General features: G+C 50.5%; 1 protein-coding gene across 5 annotated transcripts in view; it reads left to right on the forward strand.

Annotated features, from left to right (window-relative positions):
- The window catches only part of FGD5 (FYVE, RhoGEF and PH domain containing 5), a 123,474-nt gene that overhangs the window by 94,441 nt on the left and 15,398 nt on the right, over positions 1-13,635 (forward strand). For 4 of the 5 annotated variants that reach the window (XM_516303.8, XM_003309639.6, XM_009444940.5 and 1 more), the window contains 4 exons: positions 2,488-2,559; positions 5,647-5,715; positions 11,929-12,012; positions 13,434-13,513. In XM_516303.8, the coding sequence (XP_516303.5) occupies positions 2,488-2,559; positions 5,647-5,715; positions 11,929-12,012; positions 13,434-13,513 (305 nt within the window). Of the gene's footprint in view, positions 1-2,487; positions 2,560-5,646; positions 5,716-6,422; positions 6,790-11,928; positions 12,013-13,433; positions 13,514-13,635 lie in introns of those variants that run through there. The other variant, XM_016940539.4, reaches the window with a different exon arrangement.

Here is a 13,635-nt window from a genome sequence, read left to right on the forward strand (position 1 = left end):
TCCTGGGTGTAGAAACCTGGATGGACGGTTTTTCTTTGCTGCCACTCCACTGTCTCCTGGTGTACATCGTTTCTGGTGGAAAGTCTGCTGTGATACTCATGAGTATCTGTCTTTGTGTAATGTGTCCCTTTTCTCTGGCTGCCTTTAAGATCTTCTCTTTTGATTTGATTTTGGGAAGTTTGGCTGTGATGTGTCTGTGTGTGTGTTGTGGGGGATGGGGTGCTCTTTATCCAGTTGTGATTCTTGAGCTTCTTGGATCTGTGGTTTGTTGTCATTCATAAATTTTGGGAAATCCTCTTGGATGCTCTGTTCTTTTTCCCTGCTGTTTGTGTTTCAGTGTGGATCATCTCCACTGATCTGTCTTCAAGCCCATGGAGTCTTTCCTCAGCTGTGTTCTGTTTGCTGCTAAACCTGTCAAAGGAATTCTTTGTTTCTGATACTGATTTTTTACTTTCAAAATTTCCATTGGACGCTCACGTATGGTTTCCATCTCTGCCAAAATCCTCCATCTGCTTGCGGGTGGTGTTCACCTTTCCCACCAGGTCCTTTTACCCACCAATCAGAGCTACTTCAAGGTCTGATGGCTCGGACACCTGTGTCCCTTCTCACTCTGGTTTGATGGAATGCTTTCTCCTCTTGAAAATGAGTTGGGGTTGGGGAGTTTTTTGCTTGCATTTTTGTGTTCCTCATAAGTTGTTATTGGAGGCCAGGCATTATGTGTAGACGCACTGTAGAGACTGAGGTAAATCGTATTTACCCCTCAAGGTGGGGTAAGCCTCTTTTTGGGTCATGGCTGTTCACGGTAGGGTACAGGGCAGTCGGGTCAGTCCAGTCGGCACCTGATCTGGGTTTGGGTTTTGCTGCCGTGTCATCAACCTTCAGTGACTGCCAGGCTTCATGCTTCTCCCGTGGGTGCTGCTGTGACCTGTGGGGTCGGTCAGAGAGCTTTTCTTTCATTCCTGCTCCATATTCAGCTGTTAGCCCTCCCTGCACCACAGGAAGGCCCTCTCCCCATGTTCTTGCCCTTCTCAGAGGCAGGCTACTGCCCTGTGTTACTCAGTGCTGGGCTTATGGTGGGCACATGCCTACATCTGAAGCAGGGCCTGTGAGCCGGGCTCTCACAGCATTCCTGTCCCTCCCCTCCATGGCGGCTGAGCTCTGTGGCTCTGTGGCTGGCCTTAGACAGGTTTCTGGCCATCCCCCAGCAAGGTATCGGTGCATAGTACTGGGTCCAAGGGGTTATCGCCCCGCTCCTAGGGTGCAGCTTTTGCTCTCTTTCCCTAGAGGAGCAGACCTTTGCCTGGGCTGTGGGGGTGGGAGGTCTCCTGGCCTCCTCCTGGAACTGAAGCCTTGCATGAGAGAAGGCCTGAGGAAGTGGGCAGGGCTTTGCATGTGGCCCCACCTTGCCCCTGCCTTTCTCGTGGGCACGTGGCAGAGACTCGTGGATGAGAGCTTGCAAGTGAGGACAGATTCCCTCGCGTCTGCAGCTCCCCATTACTCTAAACTGGCACCAGCCCACACCTGTCCTTTAAGAATTCATTAACATTTTCGCTACTTTCTTCTTACCTTCCTTTACACCAGCCACCTCTGCCTCCTGTATGTCACCAAAGGTGCGGCAGTTCCTGCATCTCATTCCTTTGTGGACGGGCTTGCCAGGCGGAACCCAGTTCACTCGGTTGCCTTGTGACCCCAGCTGTCCCACAGGCTGAAGCATAGTTATGATTTTGAAGGTTATCTGGCTTTTTCACACTACAATGAGAGCAGTGTTCTCTTGTACTTCCTACATCTTAAATGGAAATGGAACCACAATTACTCATTTTTTACTACATAGGATTTTATGCCCAAAACCATAGATAATGGAAAGGACTTTTCAGGGCAAATTCTCTACCCACAATGCTCACCTTACAACTTTAGAACCTGCCCTGTGTAAGGTTCAAGGGGCACCTGCCCACAGGGTGGGCGCTTGTTGTATCTAGGATTGTGGGGTGCTGTGCAGAGGAGACAGGGGGCTGTTACTTTACATTTTGTGGCTAACCCAGTGAGGTACTGACAAGGCACACTTATTTTTCTAACCACGAGGCTCCACAGAGTGTGGATCCAGTTTCCTCTGCAGGTGCTGTGTTTTATGGGCTACAAGCCAGGAGGGCCTGAGGCCAGCCTTGGGTCCGGTGAAGTCCCCATGCTCCAGACCTCATGAGGGACATAGGCTTAGAGAGCGTAGGAGCAGTTGTTCAGAGAAACACAGGGATGCTGGACAGCACAGTGAGGCCAGGCAGCCAGCTCCACAGCACACAGATCCATGGTGGTGGCTCCCTGCAGACCCAGGCTCGGGTCCCAGTCCTGCCTTGTACAGGAGGTTGGATTTGGGGCAGGCCTTTCCGGGCTTCATTTTTGTCTGAAACAGAAGCAACGCCATGCCTTACAGAGGAGATAAGACGCCTGGAAGGGGCCCTGACCATCTCTCCCTCACCCCATTCCCACCCACAGGAAAACCTGCAGAAGCTGGTCCACATTGAGCACAGCGTCCGGGGCCAAGGGGATCTCCTCCAGCCAGGAAGGGTGAGTGCCGCCACCATGGGTAGGGGCAGAGGGTGGCTGGGCGAGGCTCCGATAAGCCCCATTGTTCACTGGGCTGGCCCCAGACAGGCCTGGCTGCAGGTGCTGTCTACCCGTGGAGGGCAGGCAGGCGGGTGGGCGTGGGCTCACTGGATTCTCCTGGCCGCAGCCCTAGGCTGCCTTCCCTGGGGTTCTCCACCCCATGTGTTGCCTGCAGAGCAGTTAAAGACTCAGTGCCAGGTTTTTTTCGTGTTGCCTGTGGCTCTCCTCACCTCCAAGGAGAGGAAGCACCAAATATTTTCAGTGCAGAGTTGCTGGGAAAACAGAAAATGATCTCCCAAGAGCAAGCCCCTAGAAATTTTCTTAAAAATAACATTCTTGAGGAGATAAATCCACTCTCTTTAAAGCTTCCAAATGGAAAATGTAAAACTCAGCTTAAAAACAGTAAAAAATGTTCATTACCAGTTGTGCTCCATAAAGGACAAGAGACAAAGGAATGAAAGTACATGCTCAGGGGAATTTTACTCAAGATTAGCAGGTGTCTCATGGGACTGAGATTCTGTAAAGTTACGTTTAGTGATCATGAGTTTGGTAAATTGTTTCTTAAACATCTATTTGTATCTCCAGAATTACGGGGGCTATAGCAGCTGTTCCCAGGTCTTCGGCTGTTTTAGTAGACCTTCTGAGACTCTGTTCTGAATGGACTCCTCGTGGGTACAAACCAAGGAGGGAGTCATGGCTTGGACCACCCAGAATCCTGAAAGACACAGTCTTGAGCACCATGATCCCAAACGTTGAAATCCCAAAAGATCAAAATCCCAAAAATATAATTCTGGAAAAAATAATTTAGAAAAATATTTTAAAGATATTTATATTTTTAAAAGGGGAATTTATGGGGCCGGGTGTGGTGGCTCATGCCTGTAATCCCAGCACTTTGGGAGGCTGAGGCGGGCGGATCACAAGGTCAGGAGTTCGAGATCAGTCTGGCTAGCATAATGAAACCCCTTCTCTACTAAAAATACAAAAAATTAGCCAGATGTGGTGGCCTGTAGTCCCAGCTACTCGGGAGGCTGAGGCAGGATAATCGCTTAAACCCAGGAGGCAGAGGTTGCAGTGAGCCGAGATCGCGCCTTTGCACTCCAGCCCGGGCGACAGTGCGAGACTCCGTCCCAAAAGAATAAATAAATAAATAAAAATAATAAATAAAAAGGGAATTTATTTATTTATTTATTTATTCATTCATTCATTCATTCATTCATTCCTTCTTTTGAGCTGGAGTTTAGCTCTTGTTGCCCAGGCTGGAGTGCGATCTCAGCTCACTGCAACCTCCGCCTCCCCGGTTCAAGCAATTCTCCTGCCTCAGCCTCCCGAATAGCTGGGATTACAGGCATGTGCCACCACGCCTGGCTAATTTTGTATTTTTAGTAGAGACGGGGTTTCTCCATGTTGGTCAGGCTGGTCTCAAACTCCCGACCTCAGGTGATCAGCCCGCCTCAGCCTCGCAAAGTGCTGGGATTACAGGCATGAGCCACTGTGCCCAGCGGGAATTTATTTAAGAAACATAAAAACACAACAGAATACTTCATAGGCCACTTTATACAATAAAATAGGCACTACGAACATATATAATTTTGCAAGCATAAATGCTGCTGTGTGCTAACAATAGTTCCATGGGTCAAACAGTCATGAGCACACAAACCATATTCATAAAAAAGAAGGTCAAACAGGGAAATGTATCAGTGTATGTCACTATGGTTAGTAATTGTATGCGCCCAGCCTTATAACTGTGGTCATCTGAAATACCATGACAGATAACCGAAGTCTTTTGATGAGCTCAGTTAAAAACTGTGATGGGTCACCACAGTACATGCAGCCACCCACAGAGCAAAGATCTCAGGAAATTTTATCTTTCACAAATGCAAATGTACAAAGAGGATATCTCCATTCATTGAGGAAGTTTGTGTTTTTAAGTACATACACAGTGCTTACACACAAATTCAACATTGTGATAATGCACTTTTCTTTTCTTTTCTTTTCTTTTTTTTTTTTTTTTTTGGAGACAGAGTCTTGCTCTGTTGCCCAGACTGGAGTGCAGAGTTCAGTGGCTATCTAGACTCACTGCAACCTCCGCCTCCTGGGTTCAAATGATTCTTCTGCCTCAGCCTCCCGAGTAGCTGGGACTACAGGCATGCACCACCACACCCATCTAATTTTTGTATTTTTAGTAGAGACAGAGTTTCACCATATTGGCCAGGCTGGTTTTGAACTCCTGACCTCGTGATCTGCCTGCCTCAGCCTCCCAAAGTGCTGGGATTACAGGCGTGAGCCACCACGCCTGGTTGTGATAATGCACTTTTCATGAAGCCAAATTTGCAAAAAAATAAAAATAAAAAATACATAAAATGAATTAGAAACCTGTAAAAGTCTGTATACAATTTATACCTCCAGTATTGGAAATGATGCAGAATGTAATACAGAGCATGGTGAATTGCTTTGCCAGGTTTCCAGGTGTTCCTCAATCCAGTCAAGTTGATGCCTAAAAATTAACCATCACAAGTCCAACGCTTGTCAACTTGGCACCCGCACGCATCTCCTTAAATCATACTTAATTTCCAAACAAAGACAATAACAGGGTAATAATTCCACCTAACATAATGCAGCTTTCCTGTGATTGTGATTTTCAGAATTTTGTGAGTGTTTTGTTTTTTGAGACAGGGTCTTAGTAAGTTGCCCAGGCTGGTCTTGGACTCCTGAGCTCAAGTGATCCTTTCAACTATGTCTTAGGCTGCAGACACACACCATAGCACCCAGCCTGATTTTTGGAATTTTTGATGTTAAGGATTTTAGACTTCTGAGATTTAGACTTTAGGGATTATGACATTCAGGGTGGTGTCTTTCAGGACTATGATCCAAGCCCTGCTCTAGCATATACAGCACCTCTCTCATGAGCAGGGATTTATCTGCTAGCTGCTCTCAGGTTCTCTGGGAGGCTTTATGATTTAAGTTTCCACTCAGGGGCCTCCCCTGCACCCTTGTCTGGGATTCAGGGGGCATCAGCCTGACCGCCAAGTTCTGCTTCTCTCCCCACAGGAGTTTCTGAAGGAAGGGACGCTGATGAAAGTAACAGGGAAAAACAGACGGCCCCGGCACCTATTTCTGGTAAGTGCCCGGTCCCCAAGCCCAGCTCAGGAACTGCCAAGTTCTGTGAGGTTTTCTAGGGCCATTATTCAAGGACAAGTGGAAGAGGGTGAGAGGAGAGTAGAACAGAGCAGACATTTGGGGGTGAGGATCATTCTGGACAGCTGAGAGCTTCACCCTTGGACACCACGCCCACCACTCATTTGTTATTTGAATGATTTTGAGTGGAACGTTGGCAAGATGTAGTTACCCACATCCCCACCTTAAATATCTGTCAACCACCTTATCGAATGCTCAGAGAACTGAGGTCCAGAAAGGAAAGTCGCTGTAGCTAGGCCTTCCAGGGGGATGGTGGCAGAAGCCCAGGAGGAGCCAAGCGTTGTGACCCAAGTCCAGCACTTTCTCTACTGTGCAGGAGACAGGATGTAAGATAACATTTTTGCTTATGGACAACTGGAGTCTTCCATACCAGGGAGTGTCCAGGCCTAGGGTATAGCTTTATCGGCCTTAGTGGCTGTTGAGTGCCCCAATCCTGAGACCCCAAAGTGGCCATGCCTTTTAAGCCTTCTGCTGGGCACAGTTTTTCTCTTGCTCCTGCATTTCTGCTTTCATTCCTTGTTCCTGTCCGCCACGGCTGCCTCTCCCAGCTTCCTCATACTTCGTCAGAGCACCGTGTGCAGTGGGAGAGACAGGCTGTGGTAAGAGTCTACGAGCTCTCTCTGTTCCAGGTGTTGACTGAGCACCTCGTGTGTGCTGGTGCTGGAAACAAAGAAAGAAAAATCCCAGGTCTTGCCCTCAGCCTTCAGAGTCCAATGGGAGGGAGAAGCAAGCAGACAGCCCATTGTAAATGCAGAGTTATGAGCGTGATATGGAGGGATCTCGGGTGCCGTGGAAGCAAAGAGGACTAAGGAGGGCCGGGGGTGAAGAGAAGAGGAGCCACAGCCACGGCAGCGCTGCCGTGTCTGGAGTGTCTGCTGGGTGCGCACACTGTGCTCAGTGTTTCATATGTTTTCTGAAGAAAATTCTACCCGAGTTCAGCCCTGGAGGAAGGATGGGAGTTTGGCAGGTGCACCAAGGAAGGGCATTTCAGGAGAGGTAAGGGCCTAAGCAGAGGATAGAGGCATGAGGAGTGTGGTGTGTTGGAGGAGTTCTGTGAGCCTCAAGAAGTCTTTGTCTGCAGCCAGACCCTTCTGCTCGTGAGTGGGGTCTTCCCCATGCCCCAAATAGGCCCTGCCCGTAGAGGGGCCACTTGAGGACTGAATTCCAGAGAGAGCTGGTGGTGCTGGTGGAGAAATCCTGAGCCTGGGCAGAAGTGTGGAGCCTGCAGTGCTGGCAGGGTGTGCTGGGCCCCGATGGCTGGTGGCCTCAGGCTCTGCATGAGGCACTAGGTGACCCAAGTCCAGAGTCTCCCTCCCTTCCCTCCCTCCTAAGAGCTATTTCTTTCCTCCCACGAGAACCCCTCACTCTGGCTGGTCGGTTCTGCAGTGGGTGAGATTTAGCTGCAGGCAAGAGGAGAGTGGACCCCAGGGGGGATTTTGAGAGAGATCTGAGAGCCAAGCAGTGCGTGGTTTAGATTTGGGTTCTCAGAAGGGTTTCAAAGCCCCCACAGATGCCTGAGTCCTTTTCTCTAGGTCGTTTTTTTTTAACCTCTGCTTACACACCTCCAGTGTTGGGGAGCTCACTGCCTGCTGTAACATTCATTCATTCTGCAGCTTATTATCCATCTCCTCTGCATGCCAGGAACTGTGCTGGTATGTAGACATGCCCTTTGCCCTGCTGTGGGTCTTGGAGTCCAGTAGTGGAAGACATTTTTTATTCCATGTTAGACAAGTCTAAATTTTAAAAATTCTTGGCCGGGCACGGTGGCTCTTGCCTGTAATTGCAGCACTTTGGGAGGCCGAGGCAGGCAGGTCACAAGGTCTGGATTTCAAGACCAGCCTGGTGAACATGGTGAAACCCCGTCTCTACTAAAAATACAAAAAATGAGCCAGGCATGGTGGCATGTCCCTGTAGTCCTAGCTACTCAGGAGGCAGAGGCAGGAGAATTGCTTGAACCCGGGAGGTGGGGGTTGCAATGAGCTCAGATTGCGCCATTACACTCCAGCCTGGGCGACAGAGTGAGATTCCATCTCAAAAAAAAAAAAAAATTCTCTCCATTGAGAGAAATCCCCGAATGTAGGGGCAGGTGATGAGCCAGACAGAGCTGGTTAGATCCTGCCCCATGGTACACTTACTACTTCTGTGACCCTTAGACAACTCACAGACATGTGCGAGCCTCAAGTCTTCCCCCAGGAAAGTGGAAAGACTGGGTGGTTTTGAGAATTAAATTCCTGGCATTTAATTACATGCCTGGCAGGTAGAAGCCGCTTATCTGATAGTAGTTGTAACAGTTTCTCCCTTCCCGCTGACAGTTGTTCCATGGGACACAGGTCCTCCCTCTCTATCTAGAGCTATAGATCTCATCAGCTCCCTGCCCCAGCACAGCCCTGCAGGGAGTTGGGTCCCCGTGAATTCCCCCTCTTCAGGACGCAAAAGGGAGGCCATACCGGATGGCAATGGGGAGGCAGACAGACCAGATGCAGACCCCAGATGCAGACCCCAGCTCTGACAGCCACTGGTGTGAGACCCGTGAGCACATCCCATTACCTCCCCGAGCCTCAGCTCCCTGATCTTTAAAACAAGGGAAGCAGTGAGGCGGCAGATGGCACAGGGCAGAGCTCTGTCTTGGCCCCTCAGCCATTTGCATCTGGCCACCTCCTCTGGCCATGCCCCTCTGATCTCTGCACCTCTCCCAGGGACCTTGAATGCCAGGAACAGACACAACTGCCTGGCTTTCCCCAATCTGTCCTCACCCCGTCCTCCACTTCATCTGTCCCTGGTCTTGGCTCACTGGCCCTCACACACCTGAAGCTCTTTGAGAAGGGTGCCAGCTCCTCCCCTTCAAGCCAAGCTCAGATAGCACCTTCTATGGAAGCCTAGCCACCACCCCCGTTTCCCCTCTCCCTCCTCCTCCTCTAGCCCTGCTTCTCTTCTCCCCCACACTCCCCCCGTCCGGCATGGCCCTTTATCAGAACATCTCCTTGCCTCAGGGATAGGCCTGCATCCCTCTGATTACCCTGCTGTGATTAGGCCATCAGCCCCACAGTCTGAAGCTGGGTCCTCTTCTTCCTCTGGCTCAGCGCAGCCCTTCCACTGAGCAGTGTTGATAACTCTCTAATGGAGGGATGCATGGGAGGAGGGCGGCCCGACAGGTGCTCAAGCCAGGGAGTGCCGTGGTGAACAAACACACTTAGGAAGAATTTTTCTTCCTCAAAGGTGCCAGTTTCAGAAAATAATCTGAACTGCAGAACAGAGTTGGGGCATCTGGGCGCCCACGCCCAGCAGTGTTGTTAGACTGCGGAAAGTGTCTACCAGGCCGTGACGTCCTTGAGCTGCAGGTGGGGCTGCCCCCTGGTGGCTCCTTACAGTGGGAAGCCCCCCTACCCATTCATGATGGGCTCTTCCTCCTTCCTCCAAGCTGGGGCTGTAAAGCATATACTTTGAAGCAGGCAGGAGAGCCATGGGCAAATTAGGACGTAGCCTGGTCCCGAAAGGTGAAGGAGACCTCGGGGTGCTCATGGCAGTTGCCATGGCAGCAGGAACTTGAGGGGCCATCACAGAGAGGCTGGGGCTGCTCTCCCTAGTGACGTAGGTCAGTTCCCTGGGTCTGGGAGGGTTCATGGGCAAGGTTCATGAACCTGTGCGCAGGTTCACTGTGAGAGCAGCCCTGACATTCCCTCCCAAGCACACTGGAGGGACACTCATCAAGCCATACCCCTGGCTCCACTACCTGCTAGCTGTGACCTCAGGCATGGCCTCTGGCCTCTCTGGGCCTCAGTTTCTCCCTCTTGGCAATGAGGATGATGATCATGGTGCCTGTACGTTAGGACTGTGGGAGTGCACATTAGGACTGTGGGAGTGAAGTCAGGGTTTTGGTCCAGCGCCTGGTGCAGAATCGGTGTCAATGCACTGTAGTGCCTGTCACTCTTAGAAGGCAGGGCAAGAACAGGGCTTCACAAACTAGAGCTGCAGGCCAAAGCCAGCCAGACACCGATTTTTGTTGATAAAGTTCTGTGGGAACACAGCCACATGCATTCCATCATGGGTTGTCTGTGGCTGCTTTGCACAGCAGCAGAGTTGAGGGCTGGAGGCGGAGGCCTGAAACATTCCATACCTGGCCCCTACAGGACAGTGCCCCAACCCCCACCTACTCCAACTCTACTGGGACACAGCAAGGCCCGGAGAGAGGGAGGGGTTCCTGAGGTCCCATGGAGGGGGTCAGTGGTGGGCCAAGTCTCCTGCATTGCCATGGCTGGAACCTTGGAGTCCTGAGAAGAGCTAGCTATGGGAAAACTCATTCTGTTCCCTCAGCAGCCTCTGTCTATCCAGGGAAAAGAAGTATTCATTCTGACTTTTCATATGCAGTGTCTTGTTCCATCCTTACACATCCCTACTTTATGTTTTCCTCCATGCCTGCGTGGCTCTCCTTGTCAGCATCATGTGTAGAGGACTTGCCTTGGTTCACACTGGTGCCATGTGTCCAGGGCTCACTCTGGTTTATGTTGACACTATGTGTAGAGCGTTCACTTTGGTTCATGTTGGCACCATGTGTAGAGGGCTCTCTCTGGTTCATGTTGGCACCATGTGTATAGGGCTCATCCTGGTTGATGTTGGCGCCATATGTCCGGGGCTCACCCTAGTTCATGTTGGCATTTTGTGTACAGAGCTCACCCTAGTTCATGTTGGCATCGTGTGTACAGGGCTCACTTTGGTTCACATTGGTGCCATGTGCACAGGGCTCTCCCTGGTTCATGTTCCCAGGTGGACAGGGCTCACCCTGGTTCATGTTGGCACCATGTGTACAGGGTTCACCCTGGCTGATGTTGGCGTCATTTGTACAGGGCTCACCCTGGTTCATGTTATTGCCATGTGGAGAGGGCTTGCCCTGGTTGATGTTGCCATGTGCATAGGGCTCCCCCTGGTTGATGTTGGTGTCATGTGTAGAGGACTCCCCTGGTTCATGTTGGCTCCATGTTTAGTGGGCTTATTCTGGTTCATTTGGCCCCATGTGAAAAGGGCTCACCCCAGGTTCATGTTGGTCACATATGGAGAGGGCATTCTCTCTGTGTCCACGATAAAGTAATGGTGGTGGTGTCTCCCATTTCCCAGAGGAAGCTGAGACTCAGCTGAGGAAAGGGCTTGGTCATAGTCTCAACGCTGGTCCATAATATGGTCAGGATTTACAACCCTGAGCGTGATGTCATCTTCTCACACCTGAAACCGTTTAGCTAAACAGAAATACTCTCTCCTAAGGAGATAAAGTGACTTTCATTACATGTCTTTCTGTCTGCCCTGCTGTGGGGAGAGCTTTAGTTGTTCACTCAACAAATATTAATTGAGCACCTACTCTGTGAAGGGACCTGGAAGTACAGCAGCAAGCAGGGCCCACCACTTCCCTCTCCTCAAGGTGTCTCCCAACCCTTCCTTAGCTATACTTTATCGAGCTTTATTTTTATAGTGAAATGCATCAACCTTAAGCATATGTGTTAGTTGGTACTGACAAGTGTATATCACAGTGTAACCACCACCTGGGTCGAGATGTGGAACATTTCCAACCTCCAGAAAGTTCCTCTGTGCCCGTTTGGAGTTCATTTCTCCCAACCCTGGGGGCCCCCATCAACCACTGGCCTGACTTTTGTCCCTATTTAGATTAGTTCTGCCTATTCTGGAGTGTCACAGAAATGTCATCAAACAGCATATACTCTTTTGTGCCTCGCTTCTTCACTCAGCATGATTTTGAGATGCATCCACGTGGTGGTGTGTTTTGGTGGCATGTTCCTTCTGGCTGCTATAAGGTATTCTGTGGTATATGGATAGACCAGTTTGTTTATCCATTCACCTGCAGATAGACATTGGAATTGTCCCTACTTTCTGGCTGTTACAAATAAAGCCACTATGAACATACTCACACGACTTCTTGAGGGCATATGCATTTATTCCTCTCAAGCATCGAACCAGGAGTAGAGTGGCAAGGAAGGGGCTCACATTTTGGCCGCAACGTTTTTGCTCACCTGTGGGGGTTACTGAGGAATACAAGATGCCTGTGCACAGCGGAGCTCAGGGATCCTTTGAGGACAGAAGCCTGGCGCAGCCTTCTGGGGCCAGGGTTCTCTAATAGGGTTTCCCTCTCTCCAGATGAACGACATGCTCCTGTACACCTATCCCCAGAAGGATGGGAAGTACCGGCTGAAGAACACATTGGCTGTGGCCAACATGAAGGTAAATATCTGGTGCCAGGTACCCCAGGGTTGGGGGACAGGGAGACCCCAGGGGAGAAGGGGAGAGCATCCTGCTCCCAGGAGCACCCAGACCAGCTGGAAGAGGGAGGCCCTGCGGAAACAGTGTTGGGCTACAGCAAGTTTGTGCTGTAAGTTGCCCAGGGAAAGGGGAGGGGGATGGAGGGCTTCCTGGAAGAGGAGACTGAACCCTTAGAGTGGATAATATTTGGTCGGATCAGGAAGGAAGGGAAGGAGGGGCATCCTATGAGGAGGAAAATGCATAAGGAAGGGCCTGGGTTGGGGGAACAAGCAGGTGGTTGGTAATTTTTTTGATTGTGATAAAATACACATATCATTTTAAAAGTAACCATTTTTAAATGTACAGTTCTGTGGCACTAAGCACATTTACATTGCTGTGTATCCAGCACCACCATCCATCTCAGAACTCTTTCCTCTCCCCAGACTGAAACTCTGCCCACATTAAAAACCAACTCTCCATTCCCCTCCTTCTCAGCCCCTGGCACCTACCATTCTACTTTCTATGTCCATGAATTTGACTACTATGGGTACCTCGAATGAGGAGTCACACAGTATTGATCCTTGTTTCACTTAGCACAGTGTCCTCAAGGTTGATCCCTGTCATCTGTAGTATGGGTCAGAATTTTCCTTCCGTTGTGTGGATAGACCACATGGTGTTTATTCAATCCTCTGCCGATGGACACTGGTGGCTTCCACCTTTAGGCTGTTGTGAGTAATACTGCTGTGAATATGGGCATATGTGTGGGGCTTAGCTCCGTGTAACTTGGTCCTGAAGATGGGAACACTTGGGAGCTGTTGGGGACTTTGAGGAGCAGGAGGTTTTAGGAAGTTAATTCTGGTGCAACAGGAGGCTGAAGTCAGAGAGGGCAACACTGAGGTGGGACAGTGGAGCCGCAGGCGGTTGTCATTGTCAAGGGCAGAGGCAGGGATGGCCAGGAGAGCTGAGAGAGGCACTGTGCAATCTCTCTTGATCCTGTAGGCTCTTTACCATGGGGAAGGGGAAGGAGGAAGCACCTTTCTCAGCACGGAGGTTTGTTCCCTTTTGGAACCAAAGGCTCCACCGAGGAGCCTGTTAGAAAAAGGCATGGGAGACGTGGTCACTGGCAGGTACTTGTCCAACATGACAGTGCACCTGGGATTGCCCGGGCTGGGCCCTGAGCATGACGCTCTGCAGCCTTCCCAGCGGTGGGTGAGTGGCCAAGAATGATGCAGCTGGCAGCCAGGCACCTTCCACAGCACCTACCATCACAGAAAGGTATGCCCTGAGGCTAGAGAACGGCAGTAGGTGGACACGGTCCCTCTGTTCATCTGCTGCCAGGAGAAGCCGGTCTACACTTGCCCCTCTCTGCCCCACCCTGAAGGAGGCTGCTGTTGGTTTTCCAGGTCAGCCGCCCTGTGATGGAGAAAGTGCCCTACGCTCTAAAGATTGAGACTTCCGAGTCCTGCCTGATGCTGTCTGCGAGGTACGGGCAGGTGGAGGGAGGATGGCGCACAAGGCAGAGGTGTGAGCATGGGAAGGTTCAGAACAACAGATAAGGATGTGCTGTTTTTATTTTGGTATCCTTCTGGGTCAAAGTATCCTTCT

The sequence above is a fragment of the Pan troglodytes genome, chromosome 2, assembly GCF_028858775.2.
Source record: "Pan troglodytes isolate AG18354 chromosome 2, NHGRI_mPanTro3-v2.0_pri, whole genome shotgun sequence".
NCBI lineage: Eukaryota > Metazoa > Chordata > Mammalia > Primates > Hominidae > Pan > Pan troglodytes.